Source organism: Canis lupus, chromosome 34 (assembly GCF_048164855.1).
Source record: "Canis lupus baileyi chromosome 34, mCanLup2.hap1, whole genome shotgun sequence".
NCBI classification, from domain to species: domain Eukaryota; kingdom Metazoa; phylum Chordata; class Mammalia; order Carnivora; family Canidae; genus Canis; species Canis lupus.
Window position 1 is genome coordinate 15,308,263 of NC_132871.1, and position 18,968 is coordinate 15,327,230.

An 18,968-nucleotide genomic window follows, 5' to 3' on the forward strand; every position below is an offset into this window, starting at 1 on the left:
AAGTGATCAGCTTTTCTCATCTTCTGCCATCTTCATAATACACTCTACAGAATTTCTTTGTTACCAACTCTCATTGATTATAGGCAAGATGAGAATGATATGTCAAAATACTTATCTTGGCTTGTCTCAAAAAGCAGCTCTTTGGGGCGCGTGGGTGGCTAAGTTGATTAAGTGTCTGCCTTTTGCTCAGGTCATGATCCAGGGTCCTGGGATCAAGCCCCACATTGGGCTCCCTGCACAGTGGGGAGCCTGCTTCTCCCTTTCCTCCCTGGTCGCTATTTCTGCTGCTGTCTCTCTCTCAAATAAATAAATAAAATCTTAAAAAAAAAAAAAAGAAAAGAAAAGAAAGAAAAGCAGCTCTTTGAAATAGGGTTTTTGTGGATATAATATGTAACATACTCAAGATTTGTTAAAGAAATTTAAACTAGTATGTTTAATTGTTTCAGGAGATGTATCAGTTTTACATGTGAAAATGCATTTTATAACTCTTAAAGCTTTATAGCTTTAATGCCTACACACCCCACCTTTCTTTTAATAATTGCTGTTTTAAAAATTACCATTATGGGGAATGCTCAAAAATCCACCTAACAGTTTTAACCTGGCGTTTTTACATATACTATTGCCTTAGAATGGTGAGCTGAGGGGACATTAAGATGCCAAAAAAGAATTTGCCTACAAATAGAAAGCATATTGATGTCAAACTTACGCTGAAAGACAAACCATTTTGGTTAAGTTGCCCTTGGAATTTGCCTTCCATATAAAAATTTAAAAGTTAAAAGTTTTGAAGGTGGTGTGTTTTGCAGGTTAAACCATGAGGCAATATTGAGATCTGTTGTTGCATACTTGTATGACTTGGGTTTTAATTCAGAATATTAAGAGCTTATTTTAAAATACCGTCAAATTGTCCATTGCTGTATCTTTTCTGTTTTAACAGAAAAGTTGTATGTGATCATCAAACCTACCTCTCTCAAAATCTGTTCTTACTCCTGTCCCTTCTACAGCATAATGTGCCAACCAAGATCTGTTCTTTTCCAGAGATGCTATCTATATCTTTGTTTCTTCTAGACCCCTGCTTTAACTGCTCAGCTAGTGGATGACTTGATTAAGAGTTGGTATTATTAAGCCCAGTCTATCTATTTGAGTTCTCTCTCTTGTATTTTAGTAACCTGGCCTAGTTTTGCCACGGGTTTGAGGATTCCATTCTGTAATGAATTCAGGTCAGTTGTAAGTCTGGGTCATACTTGCTTCTCCTGAACCCTCTGAAAATGATTAATTCTGAGGACGGCCCAGAGATTGTTGATCTCAAGCAAGGAGAATGTAGTTTACAGGATATATCTTTGGAAATGACTGCACTGAATATAAATTAGTTGATGAGACTACTGTATTCTAGACTGTTGTTCCCTGGTTCCATACCAAAACTGGGCTTTGCCCATTTGTATAAGGAAAGGGTACTAGGCCATATTGCCCTAACATTAGCGGAAAGTGTGTGTATTAATCTGTTTGGGCTGCCATAACAAAATACCGTAGACTAGGTGTCTTAAACAACAGAAATTAATTTTCTCACAGTTCTGGAAGCTGGAAATCCAAGACCAGGGTCCATCCAATCCAGCAGGGCTCAGTTTCTTGTGAGGATCTATTTCTTCTAGTTTCAGATGGCTGCCTTCTCAAGTCCTCACATGTCCAGTTCTCTGTGCTCCCACAAAGAGGGGACAGGATGGGGAGGTTAGATCTCTCTCCCCTACCTCCTTACAAAGCCACTAATCCCATCAGGAGGGCTCTGCCTTCATGACCTAACCTAATTCTAATTCCCAAAGGCCCCATCTACAAATACCATCACTCTGGGGGTTCAGGGCTTAAGCATATAAATTTGAGGGGAACACAGACCTTCAGTACATAACAGTTATGTATACTTTTTTTTTCCAGTGGAGTTTAAGAGAAATTACTTAAGAGTTGCAGAATTATCTTTCCCCCAGAAGTTTGTCACTTTGGTTTAAGGTCCAAGATGTGTGGAATAAATATTAAATTACAATATGGAAGATGTAAATCTATTTCACTGACTATGGAAACTTTATGTCTATTGGTATTTAAGACTCGGGTATTAAAAAAAAACACTTGGTTATAGTTCCTTCCCTTGATATTTCCTCTTAAATACTTAGGATCCAGCTTTTTTTTTTTTTTTTCTTAGTACTTCTGACATTTTGTTTTTTCCTGTAAACTTTATAATTCAAGCCAAATGCATCTTGCCTGTGCTTTTGGATTGTAAGATTTTATGGGACATGCCTGCCATGTTTTATAGAGGACAAAAAAAGTTTCCTTAACTGACATAGACATATATTTTACTTGCTTTAACAAGTATTTATTTTGTAATATTGGTTACTGCCATTGTATAGACCTCTGAAGATTACCAAAAATATTAAGCAAATGTAATTATGTGTATCAACAACCTAGTTGAATCTCATATATTTATTTAATTTCCATAAATTCTTTTGAAATAGTATCCCCATACCACAATTTCAAATAAAAGGTAAAACTTATTTCAGTAGGTATCCAAATAGACATCTCACAGTTTTATTGGATATTTAAAATTCTACCAACCTACTAACTGTTTAGTACCTTCCTACATGTGTAAGAATCAGAGTAATGGCAAATTTTGAGACCACAAATGTTAGTAATATGGAAAGAAAAGGTTACCACTTTCTACCTTCTGTGGTATAAATGAATTTGAATTTTTTCATAGAAATATCTATATAGCTAGTTTCTTATTTTACTTTATAAGACTAATTAAGGCAATTAAGCTGTGATTTGAGTCTTGTTCCAAAGGTTTTTAATCTATTTCCTGTCTATATAATGAGTGTTCAATTATTGAATCCCCTAGAATATTACCTTTTCTTTTTTCATTAAAATAAATATTTGTGACTGAAACTGTATTAATGAAGACATTTCAGTTACATTAAGTCTGTTTAGTGTATGTATTTCAAAAAAATTTCCCCAAAATTCTAGAAAGATTTATTTTCACTTAAATCTATTTTGAAAGTTTCTATTTATCATCTAATGCCTACTCTATATTAAATACCTCTGCAACAAGTAGCAGTTGAGTTTCATTTAAAAATAATAATAATAACCTTAAGGGTCAAGTGGAATACAAACAGCATACTTTTATTTATTTTTTTAATGTAATTTTTAAAAAATTTTTATTTATTTATGAGAGTCCCAGAGAGAGAGAGAGAGGCAGAGACACAGGCAGAGGAGAAGCAGGCTCCATGCACCGGGAGCCCGACATGGGATTCAATCCCGGGTCTCCAGGATCGCGCCCTGGGCCAAAGACAGGCGCCAAACCGCTGCGTCACCCAGGGATCCCAACAGCATACTTTTAGATTTAGTTTTTTTAATCTGTGAACATTTGTTTTTCTTCATCATACTTAGAATATTCCTTTAAGGTTAAGCTTAGATAAAGGTATTATAGCCTTTATATCGCTTACTGTCTGCTTTGGAATGAAATGATACTTATATTTTCAATGTAAACTTCAGAAGTATTTTTTAGATAAAGGATTTTTTAAATCAGAAGATAAATCATTAAAAGAAAAGGTGCTAATATAATACAGAAATATTTATGTCTGATATTCAAAAACAACCTCTGTTCCATGTAGTGTAGATTTATAATGGTAATGGGTATACATTTAGGCCAAGGCAGTTTATTTACTCAACAAATATTCAGAAATACTATAAAATTGGGCATTTCTAGAATTTTGCCCTGAAATTTGATGTATTTTATTTGTCCCTTATGTAGTATTCAATTTTATTTATATTGACAAATCAAAGAGATGTGTAAGATGGGTGGTGGTTAATTTGAGGTCTAGTTTTTTTTTAATGTTCTCAAAATTGTCTATTTTGAGACATGAAAAATACCAAAATTTTTATATTAAATGTTAAATTTCTTTAGGATTTGCCTAGTGCTGCTCTGATAACTGAGGATCTACCACAGCTATCCATATAATTTCTGTTTTAGAATCTCTAAGATGACAGTGGGATTTATCAGTAGTCAGATTGCGTGTGTGTGTGTGTGTGTGTTTGTGTATTTCAAACATTGTAAGGACTAGAAATAATCAGTTCTGTTTTCTTCCTTTCTTCCTTTTTTGACTTTTGTAAAATACATTCATTTCATTTGTTTTGTATTACTAAATTATTCCCTCTTAAATTAAAATTGGGATGTACCAGAAATAAAACTTTCATCTCATTTTGTATTATAAGTCAGTTTCAACAACCTTGCAGTCATTTTCAGTTTAGATATTATAAAAATAGATTTCTTGTACTACAGAATAAAACTCAGCATCTCATTAGGTAAAGATTTTTATGTGGAGGATGGTTTCTTGAAATAGGCTTTGCCGTATCTCTTTCCATCTTTCAGGCATTGAAAAGTGCACTTTGGTCTTTTAACTCAGTGGTACTTTATAATATACTATTCTTCCTGTCACTGTAAAAAAAATTGATGCATGGGTAAAAATATCTTTTTTATATTGCAAATAAATTGAGCTTGTTATAGTCCCCTCTCTTCATTTTCAGGAAGAGGCAGAAATCCAGGCAGAACTTGAACGTTTGGAAAGAGTCAGAAATCTTCACATTCGAGAGCTCAAAAGAATAAATAATGAAGATAATTCGCAGTGAGTCATTATTCATATTTTAAAGTTTTACATGATAAAAGTTTTCTCTCCTATGGAGAGCATAAACAGTATTTCCTTGTTGGGGGGCTTCTCAGAGCACTTAGAAAAAGATCCAAAGTCCTTCCCATGCTCAGAAGGCCATGCATTATCTCATCTCTGGCCACCTCACCACCAGCATCTCTGTCATCCTCCCCTCATTTATAATGTTGTAGATAAGCTGGCCCCTCGAACATGTTTATTTAGCACATTCCCATCTCAGGACTTTGTCCTTGCCATTTTCTCTGCCTGAAGTGTTCTTTTCAAATATCTGAGTGCCTTACTCTTTATTTCACTCCAAATGATTGATCATTAGAGAGGCTGTCCTTAGGCCACCCTGTATAAGATAGTAGTCTTGCCTCACTCCATCCCCTCTCTCATTATCTTTGTCTTGCTTTATTTTTTCATAGCATTTTTCACTACCTGGAATTACAGTTTTATTTTTTAGTTATTGTCTGTCTCCTCACATTAGAATGTAAGCTACACGAGAGCAGAGACTTCATTTTGTTCTTGCTATATCCCCAGAGCCTAGACCAGTGCCTGGCATATGCTAGACACAAAATGAATATTTGTTGGCTGAATATCAAAGTTAATATTACATAGTGAAGGAGAAATTATTTCAACTAACAGGATCTCAGTAAGCCATAGTTGAAATTATTTCAACTAAAAGGATTTATGCAAAAACTGTAGAAAAAAATAAAAATTAAAGTCACAGCCTCTGCCCTTATTCCTGCTTATCAAAATGGGTGCCATAGATATTAAATGCTAATGGAACTCAAAAGAAGAGAAAATAACTATGGACTGGTGGGAGCTTTATGAAGAAGATTGAAATTAAGCAGGGTACTACTTGGATTTGATTGATGGAGAGGAAGAGTGTCTTTTTATACTTTATCTGTAAGACTTGTCATTTAAAGCTTCGTGATCTAATATGAATATCACAATTGGAAATGGCCAGTTTCTTTTGAACTATGAATATCTTATTTTTAAGGGAAGGCCTATTCATGATCACTTGTGTATGTATAATTCATAAATATGTAGATCCTTCCTATGTATAAGGTGAATGAAAATAATACAGTTATGGAATAACCTAAAATGTAACCAGATGAAAATTCTAATAAAACAGATAGGACAAAACTAATTTACACTTGGCTCTTCAGAAGATTATGTTCAAATTTATTTCTGGATGTGACTTAGTCCACTTGATGAGAATTAAGTGAATTGTTACAGCTTTACATTTCCTTTAAAACTAAACAGAGGAGTGCCTGGCTGGCTCAGTTAAGTTAGTAGAGCATTCGACTCTTGATTGCAGGTTGTGAGTTTGAGCCTCAAATTGAGGGTAGAGTTTACTTTAAACACACACACACACACACACACACACACACACACACACACACCTTAGCAGAAATCTCTTTTATTAACAGGTTCTTCAAGAAAAGAAATTGTCAAAGCTATATTCAATTGATTTTGAATTTTAAAAATACATTTATTCCTGGAATTAATAAAGCTTTCATTGTTTTTGTTTTGTTTTTATTTCAAGAGTGCATATTTTGGAATCACATTTTTCTGCTAAGTCTTATCATGTATTAACTGTTGACCTGAGCAAGTTACTTAAGCTTTCTATGCAGTGGTGCCCTCGTCTGTAAAATAAGAGATAGTAGCAAGGCCTGCTTCATAGAGTTGGCTGAGAAATGAATGAATTAATACATGTGAGTGCTTAATATATAGCAGGAGCAAGAAGTGTTAAATACTAATGAGTATTATCTCTGAGTGTTTTTTTTCCTAAGTTTCTTTTTAAAACTTTCATTTCATTAATTGGGAATTAAAATTTTATTTATAGAAGTCCAAAGACAGTAAAATCTAATCATGTATGAAGGCCACTTTATACATACAATTTTTTTTCATACAATTATTTTTAATCATATGTCAATACTCCTATAAAATCTTGATTAACCATACTCCCAATATAAAAGTATATTTTTCCACAGGAAATCATTCCTACTGCCTAGTTGTGGGATTTCATAAAGTTCTTAGAATTACAGTAGTTGGTGAGTTTTTATCAGTGCTATTGGTTATTGAACCTGAATGTTCAGCTACAAATGTTAAGCTTAGCAGACACCAAAGAGTTAAGATTAAAAGTAGTCGTGCAGGTGGAGAATGAAAAGTGGTATGGAATGGAATTCAAAATTACCAGTAGAGTGAGAAAGAAAGAAAGCTCAGAGTAAAGAGAGAGTATGGAACTTTATTATGGAAGGAACCTTTTTGTATATGTTTTTATGTGCCTAAGTGTCTTTTTCTCCCACCCTTAAGGTTCAAAGATCACCCAACGTTAAATGAAAGATATTTATTACTTCATCTGCTTGGTAGAGGTGGCTTTAGTGAAGTGTATAAGGTAATATAAGTTTTTTTCTGTTCCTCATACTAATATATAATATAGCAAAGATATAGGAGTACATGGTTAAGAAGTGCTTGTCTTTTATTGAATGATTTTATTATTTTTTTATTGATTTTATGTCCCATCTCTCATTACAAAAAGCCTGATGTCTCACGTTGTCTTATCTCAAGAGTCTGGAGACTCTCCTTGTACAACACCTGATACCTGGTATCTCATTACCAGTAGCCAATCCATTACAAATAACAATCATTAGAATCAAGAGAAGCAGGTAGCCATTTAATGTACATTTATGGAAAGATTGTACCCCTTAATTTTAAACATATGTCACAAGTCTTAAGTGTCCTGAATTTACCCAAACCTCTTCCTATTTTAAGGCCATTGTTTCTCAAATGCACCTGTATAAATATTGAAAAATTTTTAGTCACCATATTCAGTGTTTTTGTATCTGTCTGTTTTCACTTTACATTGTATTTTTCTGCCCAGCCTTTAAATTTTGTAGCTCCTGGGGTGCCTGAGTGACTCAGTTGGTTAATAAGCATTTGACTCTTGATTTGGGCTCAAGGTCATAATATGAGGGTCATAAGGTCAGTTTAGCTCTCAGCAGGGAGTCTGCTTGTCCTCCTCTCTGCTCCTCCTCCTGCTCATACACGTGCTTGTGCATGCCCTCTCCCTCTATCAAATAAATAAATCTTTAAAAAAAATTATAGTTCCTAAGGTCTTTTATCATTCTGTATTCTCCTTTTCAAATACAGATTTTCCCAGCTATCCAAAAGTAGACCATAGGATCCAATGAAACCTTTCATAAGCCACAATGGCGTAAAGGGAAGTATATCCCCTACTTGCCAAAGTTTGTTAGGCCTCTTCACTTTTCCAGGAAAGACTACATTAGTGCCTGTTTTCCCTAACCAGAAGAAATCCAAAAGGGATTTTCACCCCCACGAAAAAGCCATTATTGTAGCAATGTATGTAATCTCCATCCTACACTTTCTTCTGAGCTCCATACCTGTTGGTGTACGTGATTTAAGTCTTTTTATCTCATAAGGATGCTTCATAGGCACTGCACACTCAGGTCTGACCTAGAAATTATTTTCCTTTTCCTCAAAACCTTTTCTTCTAACGCTGTTGCCCACTTAAATACATGGCAGTGCCATCCTTCTGCCCCATCCCTCAAGTGAAAAACTTAGAGGCCATCCTTCCCTCAACATAAAAACAGTCCCTGGTGCCCACCGCTACTGATGTCATTAAGCTCTCTTAAATCCAGCAACAACCTTTCTCCTCTCTTAGCTCAAGGCTTCCTTGTCTCTTATTTGCATTACTGCCTGAACCTCCAAGCTAATCACCTTGAACTTCTCCAGTTATTGATGTGTGCTGTAGCTGGATTGGCCTTTTTATAAAGTGCAATCTGATCATCTCACTCTCATGCTGATAAACCCCAGGAGCTTCTTATTCGTTCTTAGTTAGGATGAAGTCTTATTAAAGGTCATACCCTCACCTTAAACTTCAATTCCTACAGGAGAGTTCTCTCTGGGTCTCCTTTTTATAGCTCCTCATTGACACTTTGTGCCTTTTTTGTTATGTATTAGTATAGTTAGTGGTTAAGAGCTTGGGTTCTGAAACCAGATAAGCTGGGTTTGAGTCCTGACTAGTTCTGACTACTGTTTACTAACTGTATGTACTTGAGTTTATGACTTACTATCCTCTGCCTCAGTCGTCCTCTTGGGAATAATAATAGTGCCTACATCGTAGGATTGCTGTAATTTTTTTTTTTTTTTTTAAGATTTACTTATTTCTGAGAGAGAGGGAGGGCAGGGGGAAGGGACACAGAGAGAGAGAAACTTGAGTAGACTCTATGCTGAGCACAGAGCCTTTCTCGGGGCTCGATCCTAGGACCCAGCGATCTTGATCTGAGCTGAAACGAAGAGTTGGACGCTCAACTAACTGAGCCACCCAGGCGCCCTGGATTGTTGTAATGATTAGATGAGCTATATCACAGGAACATTGGTGCTTTGCAAAGGTAAACTCATCGGATTATAAGAAATCCTCACTGCTCAGTGAGGCAAGGACTGTGCCTTCTTGTTTTACTGAAGACAAACCTGAATTCTGGTTCTGACTCTGGAAAATAATACGGGATCTGGCTTCAGAAAACCTCAGTTCTGATCTTTGTTCAACTGTGAACCATTTTGTTTTCGTTAAGTTGTTTTCTTAAGTTGTTAAGCATTAAGCATCATGGTTCTAACCTTCCTCACGCGTCAGGAGTGATCTGTGAGCTCTCCTCCAGTTCCTGGTTCTCTGATTCAAATAGTAGTTCATCCCCAAACACTCAATGGTTCAAGTAGGCTTACTCAGGCCACAAAGTAGATCATAATAGCTTACTCTGGATCTGAAAATCGCCAGCACTAGTTTAGTTTAGCCTTAAAGTTGCCCAGCTTCTGAGCTTGCTTACACCTTTCATAACAACCTTCTGCCACTGCCCTATAGTATTTGTACTGTTTTTAATATCACACATAGAGGCTAAGAGGGGCTTTTCTTTTTAAAGAAAGGGCTTATATAGGAAATAGGAAATGCAGATTGGGGCCTTGAATAACTTGAATCTTTAGTACTGACCTAAATACTAAAGACCACTTTCTCGGGATCCCTGGGTGGCGCAGCGGTTTGGTGCCTGCCTTTGGCCCAGGGCGCGATCCTGGAGACCCGGGATCGAATCCCACATCGGGCTCCCGGTGCATGGAGCCTGCTTCTCCCTCTGCCTGTGTCTCTGCCTCTCTCTCTCTCTCTCTCTCTCTGTGACTATCATGAATAAATAAATAAAATCTTTAAAAAAAAAAAAAAAAAAAAAAAGACCACTTTCTCCAGCCCCTCAAAGCTTTTTCAGGCTTGCCAGGTGCACTGGAAAACAAAGCAGCAGATTTTTAGTCAAGAAAATACAGACTTTTCTCTACACCAAGGTGGAAAATACTGAATCAGTTGCTCAGTAATTACCATATTAGCCTCATGGGAAAGGTATACTTTATTCTTCTAATCTTGGGGAAAAGACATGTCATGTATAATTATCAGTCAGTATATATTGATAATTTTTATTAGTGTACCTAAAATTTTATTTTCTATTACTCTTTTAGCTTTTTTGCATTCTCTCACATGACCTTTTATTTTTATTTTCTATTTCTTTAAAGTTTTAATAATGTAATTAGCTAATGTTTGACACTTTGTGTTTCATCCCATTTAATCCTCTCAGCAATCCAATCTTATTTATAAATGAGACTGAGGCTAAGAGAAGATATAAGCACAAAGTTCTGTAGCTGATAAGTTTATCTGACTCCAAAATGAATATTCTTAACTACTGTATCCTATATTATTTCTGATCTTAAGCTCTTAAAAATTTTGTGACAAGCAGTTTATCTTTCCTGTTTACTTTTAGGTTAAGTTGATGAGAGTAGGGACTGAGAACCTTCTTTGTAAATTCTAAATGTTTTATTTTTTTTAAAGGGACACCTTTGTCTGTAAATCACAGCAGAACCTAAATTATTAGATCTCCCCCAAGGGATCCCTGGGTGGTGCAGCGGTCTAGCGCCTGCCTTTGGCCCAGGGCGCGATCCTGGAGACCCGGGATCGAATCCCACGTCGGGCTCCCGGTGCATGGCGCTTGCTTCTCCCTCTGCCTATGTCTCTGCCTCTCTCTCTCTCTCTCTCTATCATAAAAATAAAAAAATTAAAAAAAAAAATCTCCCCTTAATGACATTCAAGTGTTGTTTTTTTTTATGTAAGAAATAGGCTGATGATTTGAACAAACCAATATAAAACCTCTTTTTGAGGCAACCAGTAAAAAGTTGGGTATTAAAAGAGAATTTAAGGAATTATTATTGATGTATTAGGAGTGGTAGATAAATGGTTATGTTTGAACAGTTTCATAATCAAAGTTTAGAATTTTTTAAACAGTTGGACATTGTTACAAACTTGTTTATTTTTAAAGAATTGCGGAGTCACTAGGAAAGGTAGAGGAAAAAGTTTGCTTTATCCAGCCCATAAAAAACACATTACAGCCATCTGTTTTGTTGGCTGCTTACTGCTTTTGCCACTCTAGAGGAGCCAGATCCATATTAAAAAAACAAATAACAGCTTTATTGTTTTATCTTGATTCAATATATTGACATTTACGAAACTTGAATGTGAAAATTCACATTCAAGTTTTCACTGATGTAGTATAATGGAATTTGTACCTTGTTTCCAATAATAAATGTTTTTGAACTCTATATAGTGTATATTCTAATTCCGTATTACTGTAATCACCAAAAAAATGCTTTTAAATCTCTTCAGCTATTCAGTTGGTCTTTGGTCCTAACTGTTCTATACCTTGAATCCTAGGCTTTTGATCTTTATGAACAAAGATATGCTGCTGTGAAGATCCACCAGCTTAATAAAAGCTGGAGGGATGAGAAGAAGGAAAACTACCACAAGTAAATATTAATTCCTTCTGGTTTTTATCAAATCAAAATGCGGTTAGTAGTCATGAAGAATAAACATACTCTCTCTTCCCGTAGACATGCCTGCAGAGAGTATAGAATACACAAAGAACTGGATCACCCTAGGATAGTTAAACTCTATGATTATTTCTCGTTGGATACAGATACGTAAGTGAATATAAGGATTTAGTTTTTAAGAAAAAATGTTTGCTTTTGCTTTCTCTATTCTGTAATGATATATACTCTTCATTTCATCACTGTAGTAATGAATTACTGAATAATATTTTATGTCTGATTTTTTTTTTCCTCTTCTTCATTGTAGGTTTTGTACAGTGTTAGAGTACTGTGAAGGCAATGACTTGGATTTCTATCTGAAGCAACATAAATTAATGTCAGAGAAGGAAGCTAGGTCTATTGTAATGCAAATTGTAAATGCACTAAGATATCTCAATGAAATCAAACCCCCTATTATACATTATGATCTTAAGCCAGGTAATTAATAAAATTTATCTCAATTTTTTAAGCTCTAAAGACCATAGTTTTCAAAAATCGTAGTTTAGAAACATGCTTTTCGGTTTCGTTTTTTAAAGTCCGTGGAACCCTAGAATTTATAACGCCCATTGAATCACCACATTTTAAAATTATATTTTAAGGGGGATCCCTGGGTGGCTCAGCAGTTTATCTCCTGCCTTCAACCCAGGGCGTGATCCTGGGGTCCCGGGATTGAGTCCCACATTGGGATCCCTGCGTGGGACCTGCTTCTCCCTCTGCCTCTCTCTCTCTCTCTCTCTCTCTCTTTCTCTTTCTCATGAATGGATAGATAAAATCTATAAAATAAAATTATAATTTAAGTTTACATTTTTAACTATGTATTTTAAATATATAGCTGTTCCCCAATGTCAGCTAAAGTAGTAAATACGTTTTTCATGCATGTATCATTAAAAAAAACTTTGTATTTTGTTCTTAGGAAACATCCTTCTGGTAGATGGCACAGCATGTGGAGAAATCAAAATCACTGATTTCGGTCTATCCAAGATCATGGATGATGATAGCTATGGTGTAGATGGAATGGATCTAACTTCTCAAGGGGCAGGCACTTACTGGTAAATGTATAACTTAAAATATTGAAGTTGTCTACTTTTTATGAAGTTTAGTTATTTTCATGTATCTTTGAGATTACTGTGGTGAAGGTACTAATACAAAGTTTGAATCAAGAAGGAGATTACTATTGTCAATATTCTTTTCTCATCTGGTTTTAACTGTATATATCAGCAAAGTGAAGGGAGAATAACTTGGCATTGGCAAGTGACTTCACTATCTACCAGCCAGAAACTCCTCACATGGAGAATCATGGATTTTCTTCTTTATGTTCAAGTGATCTTTATCATCAGTACAAATATTTATATAAAGATAGTATCCTATTACAAGCAATAGCCATAAGCATGGAGTCTTCTCTGTAGATGTTCTGTGGTTAGTTTTTATTAGAGCTGGAAGTTTTGTTGATCATACATGGGAAAGAAGTTTGGAATATTTTTAGTCTTTGGACTTGACTCTCAGAAGTCCCTTTTAATAACTTCATACTTAGGGATCCCTGGGTGGCGCAGCGGTTTGGCGCCTGCCTTTGGCCCAGGGCGCGATCCTGGAGACCCGGGATCGAATCCCACATCGGGCTCCTGGTGCGTGGAGCCTGCTTCTCCCTCTGCCTGTGTCTCTGCCTCTCTCTCTTTCTCTCTGTGTGACTATCATAAATAAATAAAAATTAAAAAAAAAAAAATAACTTCATACTTAGAAACTCTAGGTAGAGGGCAGCCCCGGTGGCTCAGTGGTTTAGCACCACCTTCAGCCCAGGGCGTAATCTGGAGACCTGGGATTGAGTCCCACGTCAGGCTCCCTGCATGGAGCCTGCTTCTCCCTCTGCCTGTGTCTCTGCCTCTCTCTCTCTCTCTGTTTCTCTCATGAATAAATAAAATCTTAAAAAAAAAAAAAAAAAAAGAAACTCCAGGTAGAACTGTAGATTCAGAGATCTAAGTCTAAATGAATGTCATTCTCTTCAGAGTACCTAGATGTTAACAAAAATCACTTAGTGTGAATTTTCAAACTTACTGTCAGATTCACCAAAGTGGAGAATAATATAGACTATAAAATTTCAAAACAAACTTAGTTTCACAAAAGGAGTAAAATTGTAATTGGAGAAAGAACTGTACTCAACTTCACTGAACAAGATAGAGACTACAAACATAAATATGACATTGGGGTTTCCAGAATAGTCTTTACATATCCTATGCACGTAACAACCAGTTCCATAAGATGCCCTGGGTCTGTATGAACTTAACTTTTCATGTACAAGGATTAGTCATGTTCATATATTCTTTTAAAGCCATTTTACTTTCAAATTCTGCTTGTAGCATTTTCTAAGAATACGAATAATATAATAGATCATGGATTTTTCCCCCGTATTTAAAGAAAATTGTCATTCAAACTAGAAACCCCCTAAAAATTGGCATCCTCAATCAGTAGTCTTCAGACTTTTAGCAATAAATGTCCTTCAAAGAACCGTGTATTCCATGGAAGACAGCTTGAAATAATAGAGAATTCTAAATAATAGATCATCCTTCCTCTGTAGACTCCCACGATGTTGTTTCCCTTGGTCTGGCTTTGCTAGTGGAGGGCTAGGCAAGAAGATTTACCTCTGACAGGTGGGCTGGAGTATTTCCATGTAGTAACCTGGAATGTATTTCCCATAGAAATATGTTTTAAAAAATGGTTAGCTTCCTATAGTCCTAGCTTTTTAAGCTTACGTATTTGGTAAGCTGGGATGTCCTGTACAGTCTTCTAGAATACATGTATATAATGCTTTTGCAAATTACCTTTTCATCCCCAGAAACTATTTGTCAGTATCACTTAGAAGAAAATCAGTTTTGTCCCTCATTTCCTCCCAAGTCTCAAATCTCCTCAAATAGCTTTGGTGTCTTTCCTATAAGTCCTTTCCTTGCTTACAGCTTTTTGCCTCAAGAGACAGTGTAGCATAGTGTTTAAGAGCCATTCTTGTTTCATAAATCTACACAAAATATATACTTTTATTCATAAAACAAATCTGGCTTTTTTACTTGATTTGGAGATAGGAAAGGATTTACATTACAAATGAGTTATCGGTCATCTTTGGTGATTCTATTTCAAGAAGTTTTTGTTTTTTTTTTTTTTTTTTAAGAAATCTGTGTTTATCTTGCTGAAATTTAAATGATTTACGCATAGTAGAAAACCAAAAGGAAAAAAATATTCTCATTTAGCTGTATTATTTTTCAGGAATTTTTAGTTTATCTAAATTTTAGAGGTGGGAGATGCTTGAATCCCTGATGGATCTTTCTTTTTATAACCTAAGGTGTGACATATTTATTTGTACCTTTCCTTTATATAAAATTATGAACTTACAAATAGCACTTAAAAGTAGAAAATAGTATTTTTTTAATACTTTATATATTTTAGATGCTGCTAGGGTTCAGAAACTGCACAGTGAATAATATGAGCCCCTTGAGCTGTTCCCAGTTGAGTGTGAGTTTAGTGCAGTGCCAGTATAGAGGTACCATAACATCTGCCGGTTACATGGGGAAGAAGCAAAGCTCAGCCTAGAGGGAACAGAGGAGGTTTATGGAGGTCTAGTCCATCTTAAAGAAGAAAAAAGTAAAAAAAATAAAATAAAATAAAAATATAAAATAAAATAAAATAAAATAAAATAGATAAATAAAAGAAGAAAAAAGTGCTAACCAAATGAATTGGAGTGGTTAGGGAAGGCATTAGAAATTGTTATATGAGAGAAGAAAAAGAAAGAAAGAAAGGGATCCCTGGGTGGCGCAGCGGTTTAGCGCCTGCCTTTGGCCCAGGGCACGATCCTGAAGACCCGGGATTGAATCCCACGTCGGGCTCCCGGTGCATGGAGCCTGCTTCTCCCTCTGCCTGTGTCTCTGCCTCTCTCTCTCTCTCTGTGACTATCATAAATAAATAAAAATTAAAAAAAAAAAAAAGAAAGAAAGAAAAAAAAAAAGAAATTGTTATATGAAGAGGCATGTGGGGGATAAGGGAGCAGTATGGTGAACCAAATGAATGGTCTTTGCCCAGACAGTTGCTTGTAGATTAGGATGGGTTTGTGTTACAAACAAGAGCTATGAGGTCTAACCTTGGTGTAGTACATGATGTTGCAAGTTTTTAAATAGAAGAGCCAGCTGGTCAGATACCTGTTTAGGAAGAGAATTGCCTACAGTTTGAACACAAGTCAAAGGGCATGGGAGAGCGTTTATTAATGCTTACTCAAATTAGAACATAATTTCTACTGACAATATATGTATATTACCTACAGGAATGAAAAATGATGTTAGTATATATAATATATGTATGTGTTGCATATTTTATCACAAAGTTGTATGTTTTGGCTCTAGAGTCCAATGATACAAGGATGTGTAAATGTTTCAAAAGTTTAGTGATTTTTCATTCATGAAAGTTCTAAGGCTTTTTGTAGGAGTATTGAGTGTTCTCAATGTACCTTTAGTACAGACTTAATGGTATCCTTTCCTCTTTTCTCCTTCAAAAACTGTAGGTATTTACCTCCTGAGTGTTTTGTAGTTGGAAAAGAACCACCAAAGATTTCCAACAAGGTTGATGTGTGGTCAGTCGGCGTCATTTTCTTTCAGTGTCTTTATGGAAGAAAGGTAAGTTAGAGTATGCAAGATTCTGCTGTATGGAGAAAAGTTGAATTTCCCATCTTAAATTTAAAGTTTTAATTAATTTAAAGTCAGTGTAGATCCTTCTAAAGGAAGTCAGGCTTCTGTTTCTTGGTAAAATTTCCATGGATCAGATTATTTTAATATCACAGCAGCTTACTTGATCTCCTTTTTGCCCCCCTTTTTTTTTCTTTAAGTAAAAGAAGAACCGATCTATTAATAATGCTAACATTTTCTACTGTTAGGGTTCTGGAGCCAAAACACTCCATTCTTTGTACTTACATTGTCTCCCCCACTCCTACCTCACTCCACACACACTCAATTTGTCCTGGGCATCGTGTCCCCTTATGCTTCCTCAGGGAAACTCCATCAAACTTAGTATTTTTTTTTTTTTTTCAAACTTAGTCTTAATTCTTCCCAAACCTCTCTTTATTTTAAAGACAGAGCTACAAGCTGCCATAGATACTTTCCAGTCCCTTCATGTTGGTGTGGAGAGAGAGGTTAAGGGACTTCTCTAGGAAGTCACTGCAAGTTAGAACAAACCCAGAGCTGTCAGTGAAGGAGTGTAGCATGCTCAAAGTATTTAATTCTTTGGAGTTTTCAGACATTTCCACTGCTTCTTACTTCTTTAGTCATGTTTCAGTTTTTAAAACAGTCATAATAAATTTTTAGATTTTTAAAATATTTTTGTTTTATCTTGATTATATTGCAACAGCATTATAGTCTATGTTTATGCACCATGTTTAAGCTATATTGAGGAATTAGGTGGGTTTACTCAGCCTTCTATCAATTATAACCCTATTTCTATGAGAATGTATCCCAAGTTCCAAATAACGAAGAAGAGTTTTTAGAACACAAATCATTTATATCTTGAGGATTCAGTGATAATTACTCTGTTTAAATATTTGTGAGAAATTCCTAAACTTTTTTTTTTTTTTAAGCCATTTGGTCACAATCAATCTCAACAAGACATTCTTCAAGAAAATACAATATTAAAAGCCACAGAAGTCCAGTTCCCTGTAAAACCAGTTGTAAGCAGTGAAGCAAAGGTATTAAAGTTTATGTAAATAAGTTTTGTGAAGTAAATTTTATTTCATAAATTGTGTTGAAAGTAAGTACAGTTGACTTCTGAACCACATGGGTTTGAACTACATAGATCAGGTCCTTTGTTAATGTGGATTTTTTTTGACAAATAGTACAGTACTGTAAATGTATTTTATCTTATGATTTTAACATTTCCATTTCTTTAGCTTACTTTATTGAAAGAATATACCATATATATATAACATAAAATATGTATTACTCAACTGCTTATGTTATCAGTAAGTCTTCCAGTCAACACTAGGCCATTCATAGTTTTGGGGCAGCCAAAAGTTATATTTGGATTTTCAACCATGCCCCTAAACCCCCACACTATTCACAGGTCAACTGTACTTATTAGTAAATAAAAAAAGAGATTGCTGCCACAGTAAAATTTGTCCACTAAGGACTGGTGATTTGCTCTGGAAAGAGTCTTTGGTTTTCATCTTTTAAAGACCCAGATACAGTCCCTGATTGACAACAGCAACTTGCTTTGAAAATTAAGGAAAAATCACAAGACCTTTATGTATCAGCATATGTTAATACCAACATATTTAAGTATATAAGAAGTTAAAAAGAAGTAGTAATAATAACTACCATTTATTTAGTGATTATGTACCAAGCATTGTGTTGATACTTAATCTTTTAACAACTGTATAGATATTTCCCATTTTATAAAGTAGGAAGCCATCCAAACCATAGCAGAATTATCTTGTCCAGAATCATACAAGCTAGAAAATAGCAGAGCTGTGGCCTAAAGTATTCACTTCTGCTAGACTCCAGAATTCACTGTTGACCTTATGCTGCCCTACAGTAGCTCTTGAAAAAGCCTGACCTCTTCATCACCTCTGCTTCCATGTAGCAGTCTATGAATCAGTAATGAACAGCTTCCTGTAGTTCTAATCCATCTGTCTAGTAACATGGAATAGCATCTGTAATTAATAGCAAAATGTTAATGGTGCTTAATATCTTCCCATTTTCATTCTATTGGCCTTTCACCTTTGTATTTTCACTCTTCCTTTGTTAGACTCATCACAAAGCTCATTTCTCTGTGATTCCTATTGGAATCTTCTTTTTTTTTTTAAGATTTTATTTATTTATTCATAGAGACAGAGAGAGAAAGAGAGGCAGAGACACAGGCAGAGGGAGAAGCAGGCATCGTACAGAGAGCCTGACGTGGGACTCGATCCAGGGTCTCCAGGATAACACCCTGGGCTGCAGGCGGCGCTAAACCACTGCGCCACCAGGGCTGCCCTGGAATCTTCTTTTTTAAATCCTATGAAATTCCTAAGAAAAACACATGAAGGTTCCAGTTTTTTCTTGGCAATAAGGATAATTCATAAACAGGCATTATAGTTTCTGTATTCTTAGAATGTAGGTAAAATAAGCACTGCTAGATATTGCCTCTGATCGAGGTCACAGTGACCTTCATTATTGAAAATGTACTGGTTTTTGTGAATCACAAACAGTCTTAGAAGATAATTCATTATGCTTCAGACTAAGATCATCACATACTTTTCTTAAGGTAATATGGCTGCCTGAAAAGAACTTGACAATGCTAGTGTCTAAATTTTGCCTTCCTTTCTATCTGCAGCATCAGTGAGAACAGAAACTAAAAAAATTAACTGACAGA

At 35.5% G+C, this 18,968-nt stretch overlaps 1 protein-coding gene and 1 long non-coding RNA gene across 5 annotated transcripts in view; one reads left to right on the plus strand and one right to left on the minus strand.

Annotated features, from left to right (window-relative positions):
* The window catches only part of TLK1 (tousled like kinase 1), a 150,025-nt gene that overhangs the window by 124,895 nt on the left and 6,162 nt on the right, over nucleotides 1-18,968 (plus strand). For all 4 annotated transcript variants that reach the window (XM_072810868.1, XM_072810869.1, XM_072810867.1 and 1 more), the window contains 8 exons: nucleotides 4,561-4,658; nucleotides 7,002-7,083; nucleotides 11,446-11,537; nucleotides 11,622-11,711; nucleotides 11,866-12,035; nucleotides 12,511-12,646; nucleotides 16,132-16,243; nucleotides 17,197-17,304. In XM_072810868.1, coding sequence (XP_072666969.1) covers nucleotides 4,561-4,658; nucleotides 7,002-7,083; nucleotides 11,446-11,537; nucleotides 11,622-11,711; nucleotides 11,866-12,035; nucleotides 12,511-12,646; nucleotides 16,132-16,243; nucleotides 17,197-17,304 — 888 coding nt within the window. The remainder of the gene's footprint in view (nucleotides 1-4,560; nucleotides 4,659-7,001; nucleotides 7,084-11,445; nucleotides 11,538-11,621; nucleotides 11,712-11,865; nucleotides 12,036-12,510; nucleotides 12,647-16,131; nucleotides 16,244-17,196; nucleotides 17,305-18,968) is intronic.
* LOC140624157 (uncharacterized) overlaps nucleotides 18,405-18,968 on the minus strand; it is a 37,126-nt gene continuing 36,562 nt past the window's right edge. The window contains exon 3 of the long non-coding RNA XR_012023681.1: nucleotides 18,405-18,622. This is a non-coding gene — a long non-coding RNA (uncharacterized lncRNA). The remainder of the gene's footprint in view (nucleotides 18,623-18,968) is intronic.